The sequence below is a fragment of the Coffea eugenioides genome, chromosome 7, assembly GCF_003713205.1.
Source record: "Coffea eugenioides isolate CCC68of chromosome 7, Ceug_1.0, whole genome shotgun sequence".
Lineage (NCBI taxonomy): Eukaryota > Viridiplantae > Streptophyta > Magnoliopsida > Gentianales > Rubiaceae > Coffea > Coffea eugenioides.
The window spans coordinates 2,504,404-2,517,075 of NC_040041.1; the positions used below are offsets into that span (position 1 = coordinate 2,504,404).

The 12,672-nt window shown below is 38.0% G+C and overlaps 2 protein-coding genes across 3 annotated transcripts; both read left to right on the forward strand.

Annotated features, from left to right (window-relative positions):
• Positions 1-2,731: 2,731 nt before the first annotated feature.
• Positions 2,732-12,257, forward strand: LOC113777826 (putative glucose-6-phosphate 1-epimerase). The gene is made up of 10 exons (XM_027323039.1): positions 2,732-2,988; positions 3,090-3,206; positions 4,388-4,498; positions 4,806-4,857; positions 5,069-5,206; positions 5,366-5,464; positions 11,008-11,105; positions 11,306-11,413; positions 11,549-11,630; positions 11,867-12,257. The coding sequence occupies exons 1-10, from the start codon at positions 2,903-2,905 to the stop codon at positions 11,930-11,932; spliced, it is 957 nt and encodes a 318-aa protein (XP_027178840.1). The 5' UTR covers positions 2,732-2,902; the 3' UTR covers positions 11,933-12,257.
• Positions 6,032-7,697, forward strand: LOC113777825. 2 transcript variants are annotated; one of them, XM_027323038.1, is made up of 2 exons: positions 6,032-7,263; positions 7,617-7,697. In XM_027323038.1, exons 1-2 carry the CDS (start codon positions 6,225-6,227, stop codon positions 7,649-7,651), a joined length of 1,074 nt encoding a protein of 357 aa, XP_027178839.1. In that variant the 5' UTR covers positions 6,032-6,224; the 3' UTR covers positions 7,652-7,697. The 2 variants fall into 2 exon arrangements, with proteins under 2 accessions (XP_027178839.1, XP_027178837.1); XM_027323036.1 differs by having other exon boundaries at positions 6,032-7,287; positions 7,617-7,692.
• Positions 12,258-12,672: the final 415 nt, after the last annotated feature.

Below are 12,672 nucleotides of genomic sequence, written 5' to 3' on the forward strand. Positions count from 1 at the left end.
AATTCGAAATTACTGTCGTCCGCAGTCTGAGAGGTTGTAGCCATACCAAAAGTTCTGCTAGATTTAAAAAAAAAAAAAAAAAAAAAAAGCTTCTGCAGATGAATGGGTAAAAAGAGAAGAAATTAACCAAGGAAATCAGACAAGAGGAAACAAGGATAATTACTGATTTTGTTGTAGATCTCTACAACTACAAGGCTACAATTGAAGTATAATAGACAATTTTTGCTGTTAAATAATTTGATCATATGATATGCTAGCTAATTTAAACTTGCCCCATGTCAAAGTATACAAGGTACGATCCATGTGATTCTTAAAGGAATGAATTATAAACTTATAACGAAGTAGATGCATAAATTAAGCCACCTTGGGTTGTAGTAGGGTTTAAGGGAAAGTTAGCTAACTTAATGAGACCAAGCCTTATACACAAGACAGTTTTTGGATTATCTTGCTGGAAAATAAACATTTTTTTTTCTTGAGGTACAATACAACTGTAAACTTTTCTTTGTCTATCTTTTAATCTTCAAAATAAAGGATGGGACGATTTGTATTTGGTGCAGGGGAATGGTGGCATGCAGACGTTGAAAAGCTGGTAAACAAAGCAAACCAGTTAGGCTCACCTCCAAACAAGTCAGACGCGCACACAATCAATGGAAAGCCTGGACCACTGTTTCCATGCTCTGAGAAACGTAAGGAATTGACAGATAAGAGGGCTTTTCAGATATATGGATATCACTTTTATCATTGTACAACGTTGTGGGCCTCAGAAAATCCTAAGCAATACATTGGTATCACTATCACCTATGGAAGTTAACTAACACCTGCATTCGATTTACCTCTTTCAGATACTTTTGTCATGGAAGTTGAACAAGGCAAAACGTACCTGTTGAGGATCATCAATTCGGCCTTAAATGACGAGCTTTTCTTTGGTATTGCTGGTCACAGCATGACTGTAGTGGAAGTTGATGCGGTATATACCAAGTCATTTGCCACTCAGGCCTTGCTGATCGCTCCAGGCCAGACAACCAATGTTTTGGTCCACGCAAATCAAATTCCAGGAAGATATTTCATGGCTGCCAGACCTTTCATGGATGTTCAACTTCCCGTAGACAACAACACCGCAACAGGCATCCTTCAATACAAAGGCATCCCTAATACAGTTCTTCCAACGCTTCCTCATTTACCCAAGTCTAACGATTCAGCATTTGCCTTCAGATATAACAAGAGGCTCAGAAGCCTGAATTCACCACAATTTCCCACAAATGTTCCTCTACAAGTTGACAGGAACCTGTTTTACACAATTGGTCTAGCAAGGAATTCTTGTCCCGCCTGTTTAAATGGAACCCGATTAATGGCTTCTTTGAACAACATCTCTTTCACTATGCCCGAAACTGCGCTTCTTCAGGCGCATTATTTCAATGTTAAGGGGGTTTTTAAAACTGATTTCCCCGATCAGCCTCCTAAGCCATTTAATTATACCGGTGCACCCCTCACAGCCAATCTTAAGACCACTATAGGCACAAGGCTCAGTAAAATTGCATTTAACTCAACTGTTGAATTGGTATTACAGGATACTAATCTTCTCTCCGTTGAATCACACCCTTTTCATCTTCATGGTTACAATTTCTTTGTTGTTGGAACTGGGATGGGAAATTTTGATCCTGCAAAAGATCCACCAAAATATAACTTGATCGATCCGCCAGAAAGAAACACAGTTGGTGTTCCTACTGGCGGTTGGACTGCCATTCGATTTAGAGCTGATAATCCAGGTGCATTATTGGGGTGGTAAACAATCTTTAAACTTTAATTTGATGATTTTACGCTCACATATATTGATTTTTTGGTCTAAATTGTATAGGAGTATGGTTCTTGCACTGTCATTTGGAGATTCATACTGGATGGGGACTGAAAACAGCATTTGTTGTGGAAGATGGTCCAGGGGCAGATCAGGGTATTCTACCTCCACCGAAGGATCTCCCAAAATGCTAGTTGCTGGATTATTTGATTCAGCCAATCTCAGTGTTTGTACAGGAAAACATTTCTTGTGAAATTGCAATTAATTTGTTTATGCCTCTCAAAAAAAGATGGTCGGAGGCTATTTGAGTGTCATACCTCAGACGCAATCCTAAAGGTGCCAACAAAGTGTAAAAAGTCAGAATTTTCCTTGGGATATTTGTTGGAACTGCAAAGTGTAATAAAGTCCAGATGCATTAATGTCAATGGACTTCCATTTTTTATTTTTTTTTAGTTTTTTCATGGCTGGGTATGCTTCCAAGATTTATCAACTAAAAGAGTTGGCCGATCATGTGAAAATACTACTCCTACTACTACTAGTAGATGATTATTGAAGGGACAAAAGGGTGGTCTTACATCATTATGAAATAATTGAAATTTTCTTACAATTAAAAAAAGAAAAGAAAAGAAGATATATTGTTAAATCAGAAACATTAGAGTGGGAAACAACTAATCAATGACAAATAATCCTGAAGGACATGAATTATAATAATGGACCCAAAGAACAAACTCAAGGCCCTGAAGATTGGTTTTTTCGACTGTTAAGGGGTAAAGCCCAAAGACTTTCTGAGCCCAAACCAGAAACAGTCCTTCTAACTAAAAAGTCATAAATTAGACTCCGAAAAGGATTAAACTCCGAAAAGGAAAAAAGAAAAGAAGAGCAAAGTTAGAAGAATTTCGATGAATATATATATATATGTAAAAAAATACTATACTACACAATGCAGGGAATATCCGAATTTCGCACGGGGAACATTTTTTAACGTTCACCAGCCATCTTTGAGCATTCCTCAGCTTGAAGAAACTGTGTAACGCACGCAGATATACGTCCTTAAAAGAAGCTGATTAAGTATACGACTTAGTATATAAGTAAAATATTTTCCAGAAAAAGATGGTGACTGCATCGTCCCTGTTGAACACGTGGTCGGTCGTCAATCCATCCTTAACATCCCCAAACAAACCTCGGCGAGTCAAAAGGTGATTAGTGTTGGTTTTATTAGCTTTCTGGGCCCTGCTTTTTTTTTTTTTTTAATTAACAGTGTTTGACATTGTTTGAGCTTGCTAATCTGTTACACCAGATACGCAGGGATGGCATTTGCAAGCGTTGGTAGCTCAGAAAATCCTTGTTTGGGTATCAAAGTTACACAAGGCCAGGGAAATCTGCCCAAGGTCATTTTGACTTCTTCCCATGGCAGGTACTTCACTAAATCTTGTTCAATTCTTAGTAATTAGCCCCTAGATGTTGATCCTTGCTATTATATTATGTCATTGGAGCATATCCCCTGTTCGTTTCAGTATGTCTGGGTTATGTGTGTTTTGAGTTTTATGGTTAAATTGCTGGAAAGCTCGTATCTAGATCGTTTTCTGGTGCTTCAAGGTTGTGGATTGGGATTTATGAACAATTCATGGATTTAGAAAAGAAAAAAATAATTCTCCCTAAGAGTTTGTGTTGTGTTTTACTAGGTATACTCTTCTGGTGTTAAATCAAGTTTTACTTGATTAGTGTACAGTAGCTAAAGCTAGCTTTGACGGACTCGTTAACTTCATTGCAAAATCATGTAAAAAATATTATGCACTTTCTTTCCAATACACTGGCTTTGAGGATGCACAATACTAGCTTTTCTGTGTCTATCATAGGATGATGTGCGAGCTGCTTTGAAGCATGACATCAGTTCACATGATAGATTTGATAAGTATGTGAGTTAACTTTTCCATCACGATGTTTTAGGTGAACCAGAGTTTCTGAGTTGGCATAGCCAAAGGAGCAGCATCCATAAGTCGTATACACTTGCAAGAACTTGGCCAATACTCCTTTGTGAAGAATGTTTTGATTAAGGGGAAATGTGAATCTTGCTATTACTTTTCTGTTATTAAATCTGAGGTGTTGATAAAGTAGACTGAGAACCAGGCTGCTAGGGAGCTATACATTTGATATCCTCATTCTTAGCTGCTAGGTGCTGATAGAGTAGACTCACAACCAGGCTTCAACGAAGTTATATCTGTGATCCCCTCATGCCAGTAGTTAGTGGGATGTCAAAAATTCTGTAGTTTCCATTGGGTACTTTTTGATCTTTGATACAACATGCCTTATGTCAAGCATGAAATATTACTTGAACCTAATCGCACCACCATCTTTTTGCTGAAGCTTAAATGCTAGGACACCTTTTTTGCTGCCATTTAGTGGATGATCTAACTTCACTGGTCCTGAAAGACTCTACCAATGACTGTACTTTGGCAAAAAAGTCTCATATCAGTAACTAAATGCTGTTAATATTATGATTTGGAACTGGCTCATACAATTGTGCATTGGTGCATACTCGTATTATTCTCCGCTTTAGAATGCATAAGTGGTAATTAACTCATACTGTTTTTGCAGTGAGGCAGAGTTATACTTATTTGGAGGTTGTGTCACTTCTTGGAAAGTAGCCAATAAAGATTTCCTTTTTGTTCGGCCAGATGCTGTGTTCAATGGACAGAAGCCAATCAGGTTACTCTTTAACATTACATTGCTGTATTGTTATCCAGTTCATGAGAGTTTCACTGTCATCTCCTCAAATAGTAATAGGCTTTTCTGTAGCTACCCCTCCTTTCTTCAGGCCTGTAGCTATCCTTAGTAGTTTAATTTTGTATTCAGAGATATAGGTTATTTGGTGGCTATCAGAGACAAGAATGTCTGATCTAATAATACCAATATGAATCAGGAATTCATATATTCTATATGAGCAGCAAAACTTTAAGATGCAATTCTTGAAAGAAAATTCTGCCATTAACTGACTCTTATGCCTTGGGCACAGCGGAGGAATTCCTCATTGTTTTCCACAGTTTGGACCCGGCCTAATGCAGCAGGTACATGTTGTTTACTCTTTGAATATGGTTCACCGGCTAAATCCCGATTAACTGAACTTATGTTGGACTTATCAAATTCTTAAAGCTGAGATGCTGGTTAATCATAGTTCTTAATAACTGTGAGCTCCAATAGTTGCTTAATCAGTTTAGTGTTGGTTTTCCAGTTGTTAATCTAATTTTCTTACCTTAAGGATCCTTATACTCTTCACAGCATGGATTCGCAAGGAATATGAACTGGTCTATTGTTAATTCCGAAAATGTGGAAGGAAATCCTATTATCACTTTGGAGCTTAAGGATGGTCCATATAGTCGTTCTATGTGGGACCATACTTTCCAAGTTCTGTACAAGGTTGGTTGTTTAGCTATCTTACATTCTACTAAACCCCCAACAAGGAAATTTTAACTCGAGAAAACAGTAGAGGACAGAATGTGTCAAATGCAGAGCTACTTGTGGCTTGTTGCGATCTTTGCGTAATATCTTTATTCAAGCTTTCTCATTTATCTTCAGGTGACTCTGGATAAAAGGACCCTGTCGACAGAATTAAAAGTTACAAATGCTGACCAGAAGCCATTTTCATTTACAACTGCCCTGCATACATATTTCAGTGTAAGTCTTGCCTTACATTTTTCACAAAACATCGATCACAAAGTTTGCTTTGCTTTTGGCTTGGATTCAAACTTTTGAGCTTACTGGAGATGTCAAACTTAAATCAGATATTTGTGCTTGAGAAATTGCAGATGAGCAATCAGTCAAGAGGTACTGTTGAATTCCCTCTTCTCAGAGAGCATGTGGTTAACCATGTTTGCTGTAAAAAAAAAACTGACGGTCAATGGGTGTGGAAGGTTCTAGGGGATAATTTTTGTTCAGGAGATACTAATGCTTATTTGAACCCAGTGTGTATTACTGGCAAGTGGGTGTTCATTATTTCTGACATCATTTGTCATAGTGCATTACTTGCATTACTTAATGTTGAAGATATGTGATCTGATATTATGGAAAGATTTGATAATATAAATATTAGGAAAGATTTGATTATAGTATCATATATTAATTAGGTATCATATGATTATAGTATCATATATTAATTAGGTAATAGTATGATTATAGTATCATATGATTATAGTATCCACTTGTGTATATATATATTTGTATATTGTGTAGTCCAAAGTGAAATAGAAGAAAAGTATTTTTTCTCTCCATTTTTCTTAGTTTACATGGTATCAGAGCCCGTCTAGGGTTCTGGGAAAAATACCACCTTTGCTTCTTGTCAATTCCAGCCTTAATTGCTGGTTCCTTTCTTATTCTCTCCAGCCTTCATTGCTGTTCCTGTTACTATACATTTTTTTTCCCCCCCTCCTATTCAATCATGGCGAATGCTACATCCTCAACGCGGCAATTGTCTTCAACTATGGAAGAAGAACAAAGTACACGGAACACAACAGAGCTTCAAAACATCCAGGCAGCATATAGACTAAATGGAAAAAATTATTTGAAGTGGTCTCAATTGGTTCGAACATTCCTGAAAGGAAAAGGAAAGTTGAGTCATCTATTGGAAATAGCACCGGATAGTGAAACGGCGGGGTTTGAAGCATGGGAACAAGAGGATTCAATGATCATGTCTTGGTTATGGAATTCCATGATTCCTGAAATCAGCGATACATGTATGTTTCTTCCTACAGCAAAGGCAATTTGGGATGCCCTTCATCAGACATATTCCAAGGTTAATGATGCAGCTCTTATCTATGACATCAAGACAAAGACAACTGGAGCAAAACAAGGGACAAAAACAGTGACGGAGTATGCCAATTTTCTGCAAAACCAGTGGCAGGAACTGGATTATTACAGGGCACTTGATTTGAACTGTAGCAAATGTGCAGTGTTTATCAAGAAGTTCATAGAAAGGGATCGAGTTTATGATTTTTTGGCTGGCCTAAACTCTGAATTCGATCTTGTACGAATTCAAATTCTGGGCAGGCCAGAGTTTCCTTCTTTAACAGAAGCAATATCCCAAGTACGTGGAGAAGAAAGTCGCAGGGGTATTATGTTAGAGCTACCTTCAATAGAAAATTCAGCCCTTTTAAGTTCCAAATCTCAGCGGTTGGTACTGAACAAGGTTGCTGCGGACAAGACCAATCAAACAAGTGGGCAAAAGAATCGCGAGGAGTTGTGGTGCACATACTGCAAGAAACCACAACACACCATAGATCAATGCTGGAAACTACATGGGAAACCACCCACTCGTGAATGGGGACAAAAAGGTGGCCAGCAAAGGCAGGCTCATATGTCGGTTCAAGATCCAACTCAAGTGATTGGAGGGTTTAGTATGGAGGAAATTGAGAAGCTTAAAAGTATGTTAGAGACAGTTGACAAACCAGCAACTAACAATTCTCAATCAAGGAATCCGGGTATGTGTTCATTGACACTTTCAGGTAAGGCTCTAGTCTCTTTTGCATTTAGTGTTTTAGGCAATGAGCTTAGGAATGTCTGGATTCTTGACTCTGGTGCTACGGACCATATGACTCATATTTCAAATAAATTCAAAACCTATAATCCCTGTCCTAGCAATAGAAAGATTGTTGTTGCAGATGGTACTACAACCACTGTGGCAGGTATCGGAGATGTCCAAGTTACTCCAAATTTGATTCTTAAAAATGTTCTTCATGTTCCTCGATTATCTACAAATTTGGTTTCTGTAAAAAAACTTGCCAAGGATCTAGCTGGCTCTGTTATATTTGATGAATCCTATTGTGACTTTCAGGACCGGGGCTCGGGGAAGAGGATTGGACTAGCTAAGGAGCATGATGGACTCTATTACTTGGATACATCAAGTCAACCAGAATTTAGTAAATCTGCCCTGTCCACATTGTCTTCACCCTCCAATAAAGATGTCATCTGGTTACATCATAGACGTCTAGGTCATGTGTCTTTTTCTGCATTAAAAATAATGTTTCCTTCCTTGTTCAAGGGATTTGATGTTCAGTCTTTTCATTGTGATATTTGCGAGTATGCTAAACACACTCGTGTCCCATTTCCTATCAGTAATAAACGATCGTCTTCTCCTTTCTTTTTAATCCATAGTGATATTTGGGGCCATCAACTATTCCAAACATCTCAGGGTCTAAGTGGTTTGTCACATTTATCGATGACTGCACAAGAGTCTCTTGGATCTATTTACTCAAAAATAAGTCTGATTTGAGTTATATTTTCCCTGTTTTTCATGCAATGATTCAAAATCAATTTGGCACCAAGATAAAACACTTTCGTTCAGATAATGCTCGTGATTATTTCAATCAAACCTTGAGTCAGTTTTTCCAAAAAGAAGGAATCATACATGAATCATCCTGTATTGCCACTCCACAACAAAATGGAGTGGCAGAACGGAAAAACCGACATCTTCTTGAGTGCACTAGAGCCTTACTGTTTGAACAAAGTGTGCCAAAAGCATATTGGGGAGAAGCTGTACTCACATCAGCTTATGTCATAAATAGAATTCCTTCCAAGGTCTTGGGGTTTCAAAGTCCACTAGAGAACCTATCCAAATTTTACCCCGATATTCGATCTTCCTTTAATCTCACTCCTCGAGTTTTTGGATGTACTTCCTTTGTTCATGTCCATAGTCATAACCGTGGGAAGTTAGATCCTCGTGCTCTTAAGTGTGTCTTCGTGGGGTACTCATCTACTCAAAAGGGTTACAAATGTTATCATCCACCTACTAGAAAACTCTATGTCTCGGCAGATGTTACATTTGTTGAAAATAAGCCCTATTTCATCACTCCTTATCTTCAGGGGGAGTTAGATACACTTGAAGATAAGGAGTTAAAATTTCCCTCCTTAGAGTTGACCACATCTGAGTCATCCAAATCTGAATTCCAAGAGTCAATTCTTCAATCTGATGTGGTAGAAGAAAAAAAGGAAGACCGTAAAATCTATGACTGGTTCCGGTTTGACCAAGTGTATACAAGGAAAGGAGATCCCATCGTGGTTACAAGGCAAGAACAATCCTCTAAACCAAGCTCCGGGAATGAGGTAACAATGAGTGAATCAAATCTGAATTCTACACCACCGACCGACCATTCTTCCAGCTCTAAATCACCTTGTCCTGAGCCTCTTAGCCCTGACCAGGACCTACATCTACCTATTGCTGTAAGGAAAAAACCCCGAGAATGCACCAAAAGACCCCTATATCCATTGTCTCACTTTGTGTCTTTTGAGAAGTTTTCCCCGAGCCATCAAAGCTTCCTTTCCACCTTAAATACAGTCTCTATTCCTAGCTCATTGTCTGAAGCATTATCAAAGAAAGAATGGAGACTTGCTATGGAAGTAGAAATGGATGCATTAGAGAAGAATGGGACCTGGGAATTAGTTGATTTACCAAAGAACAAGAAAGTAGTGGGCTGTAAATGGGTGTATGCAGTAAAGTTTAAAGCAGATGGGTCCCTAGAACGCTACAAGGCAAGGTTAGTCGCGAAAGGATACACACAGACATATGGAGTAGATTATCGGGAAACATTTGCTCCAGTAGCAAAGATGAATACAGTGAGAATTCTGCTATCCTTGGCTGTTAATTTTGATTGGGAATTACAGCAATACGATGTGAAGAATGCTTTTCTTCATGGAGAGTTAGAAGAGGAGATTTATATGAGCATTCCACCGGGATTCAGTGGGGTTGACAAGAACAAGGTTTGTCGGTTAAAAAAGGCATTATATGGGCTGAAACAATCCCCACGTGCTTGGTTTGGACGATTTGCCAAGGTAATGATAGCTAATGGTTACAAGCAAAGTCAAGGAGATCATACCCTGTTCATCAAGCATTCAGCCTTGGGGGGAGTTACTGTTTTGATTGTATACGTAGATGATATCATAGTGACAGGAAACGATGAAGTAGAGAAGAAAACTTTGAAGTGGCGCCTAGCCAAGGAATTTGAAATAAAGGATTTAGGAAAATTGAAGTATTTTCTAGGAATTGAAGTGGCTCGATCAAGGCAGGGAATTTTTATTTCTCAACAGAAGTATGTTATGGACCTGCTCAAGGAAACAGGCATGACAGCAAGCAAACCAGTTGGAACTCCCATTGAGCAGAATCACAAATTAAGTGAGGCTCATGGAGATACAGCTGTGGACAGAGAGATGTACCAAAGACTTGTTGGGAAACTCATTTATCTCGCACATACTAGGCCAGATATAGCTTACTCAGTCAGTGTTATTAGTCAGTTTATGCATGATCCTAGAGCAGTTCATCTACAAGCAGTTTATCGAGTGCTTCATTACTTAAAGGCACATCCAGGGAAGGGAATTTTATTCAAAAAGGGTCCTGAAATTGATCTGGCAGTTTACACAGATGCAGACTTTGCAGGGTCTCCAGTTGACAGGCGATCAACTTCAGGATATTGTACATTTCTTGGAGGAAACTTAATATCCTGGAGAAGCAAGAAACAAAGTGTGGTAGCAAGGTCAAGTGCTGAAGCAGAGTTCAGGGCTATGGCAGCAGGGGTATGTGAATTATTGTGGGTTAAAATTATCCTAGAAGACTTGAGGATTCAATGGAGCAAACCGATGAAGCTATATTGTGATAACAAATCTGCTATAAGTATAGCTCACAACCCAGTGCAACATGATCGGACGAAGCACATAGAGATAGACAGGCACTTTATTAAAGAGAAGCTAGAAAGTGGACTGATTTGTACTCCATATGTTCCGACAGGACTTCAACTTGCAGATGTGATGACAAAGGGACTGTGTAGCAACATGTTTCATGAAAGTGTTGTCAAGCTGGGAATGGAAGATTTATATTCACCAGCTTGAGGGGGAGTGTTGAAGATATGTGATCTGATATTATGGAAAGATTTGATAATATAAATATTAGGAAAGATTTGATTATAGTATCATATATTAATTAGGTATCATATGATTATAGTATCATATATTAATTAGGTAATAGTATGATTATAGTATCATATGATTATAGTATCCACTTGTGTATATATATATTTGTATATTGTGTAGTCCAAAGTGAAATAGAAGAAAAGTATTTTTTCTCTCCATTTTTCTTAGTTTACACTTAAAATAACACTTTTTTCTGCTTCCATCCAGGGTGACATTCTTTTGTATATCCTGAAAATGACCTGGTAATATGAGTTTGTATTCTGTAGGCTTCTGTAACTGGAGCATCAGTTAGAGGTTTAAAAGGTTGTAAAACACTTAACAAAGATCCTGATCCGAAGAACCCAATTGAGGGTCAGGAGGAAAGGTGGCTATATCTCATATCTTGACTTTAAAAGCTTTATCAGTTATTTTCTGAAATGTGTTCTTCAAAATAATTTCAGTCTTAGATAAGCCATATGCAGTTAGACTATTCAGCCTTTAGTTCTTGTTACTTGGGATAACTTTGAACGTGAATTTGACTATCCAAATATACCAATTCCAGTAATCTTTGTTTCCTTTACTCAGGGATGTAGTCACATTTCCTGGATTTGTAGATTGCATATATCTTAATGCTCCTAGTAAATTGCACCTGGATAATGGTCTTGGTGATACAATACTCATCGAGAATACTAAGTGAGTGATGAAATCTCTCTATGATGCTACATCTTGGTCTGTGCTCAAATTACACCCTACCTCACCCAATTTTTCCTTTTTCCACGAATAATGTTGTGCTACACTTACTTTTGCTGTAATTCCTTCTGTATGCAGTTGGTCAGACACTGTACTGTGGAATCCACATCTGACAATGGAAGCATCTTACAAAGACTTTGTTTGCGTTGAAAATGCCAAGGTATTAAAATTGGTTACTGCTTTGTTTTTAACCTTTAGAGGCTGATGGGTAATTTTTCCATCACCAATCAATATCCAATCAGTTCATCCCACTGCATGATAATGGCACAGTGTCCTGCTTCATTCCTTATAACCAATTTCTCGTATCTGTGACAGTTCGAAATGGCTGCTGGGAAAGTCTTTCGATGTTACCTTGCTGATTGCTATTTTATGTTGTCATTTTTGCTGTTTCCTCAGATTGGACAAGTTCAGCTAGAGCCTGAACAATCTTGGACTGCAATACAACTTCTCAGTGTTGCTTGAAGTCAGAAAGGAGTATCCCTTGTGGGGTTTGTCCCTTCATCTGATACTGTTTTGACTGAGGTAACATGCCAGATGGTATCACACATTCTTCGTGGAGCTACTTATAATGTGATGCGAGAATTTGGACGACATGCTTGTCCTTCTAAATAATCTTGACATCAGAAACGATATTATGCTATCATTGGATAAGAAATTATCGGAATATTTAAATATATGAATTTGCACAAGTAAATCAAGTTCCTTCTTACTTCCCATTCTAATCATCTGTAAAGGTTTAGAACTCAAATTGCCTTGGCATCCTATTATTATTATTATTATTATTTCCTTCACTTTTTCAGGATGAGCCTGTAAGTCATGGCCTGAAAGGAACTTGAATCCCTTCCCCTTCTTCTTTAATAGAAACTTTCAAACGAAATTTCTGTGCCTAAATACCAGTCATGTGATTAGAATTTAGAACATGCTCAGGTTGAATAATTACAACATAGATAAAACATTCCTACCACAATACTTACATAATAAAAGCAGGATGTTTGCCAGAGTAAGCTTCATCATTAAACATTTAAATGTGCTAGTATGCCTCAACCAGAGAAGTTATGAAAAAGCAAATGAGGGACAACATTTCATGTGCATTTCTAATCCACTAAGCAACTGTAGGTAAAAGAATATCAGAAGGTAATCAAAAACCCCTGAAACAGCCAAACAAGTAGGATGTACGTGATCCTCTAACTATTCTTTCCTTA

What these genes read in the sequence shown, in the direction of transcription:
- LOC113777826 (XM_027323039.1), top strand. Translation starts at nt 2,903, where the DNA reads ATGGTGACTGCATCGTCCCTGTTGAACACGTGGTCGGTCGTCAATCCA. An exon ending in AATGGACAGAAGCCAATCAG is followed by an intron (nt 4,499 to 4,805) that starts GTTACTCTTTAA and finishes CCTTGGGCACAG; the next exon opens with CGGAGGAATTCCTCATTGTT. An exon ending in TTTGCGTTGAAAATGCCAAG is followed by an intron (nt 11,631 to 11,866) that starts GTATTAAAATTG and finishes CTGTTTCCTCAG; the next exon opens with ATTGGACAAGTTCAGCTAGA.
- LOC113777825 (XM_027323036.1), top strand. Translation starts at nt 6,225, where the DNA reads ATGGCGAATGCTACATCCTCAACGCGGCAATTGTCTTCAACTATGGAA. An exon ending in GTGTTCATTGACACTTTCAG is followed by an intron (nt 7,288 to 7,616) that starts GTAAGGCTCTAG and finishes TGTGACTTTCAG; the next exon opens with GACCGGGGCTCGGGGAAGAG.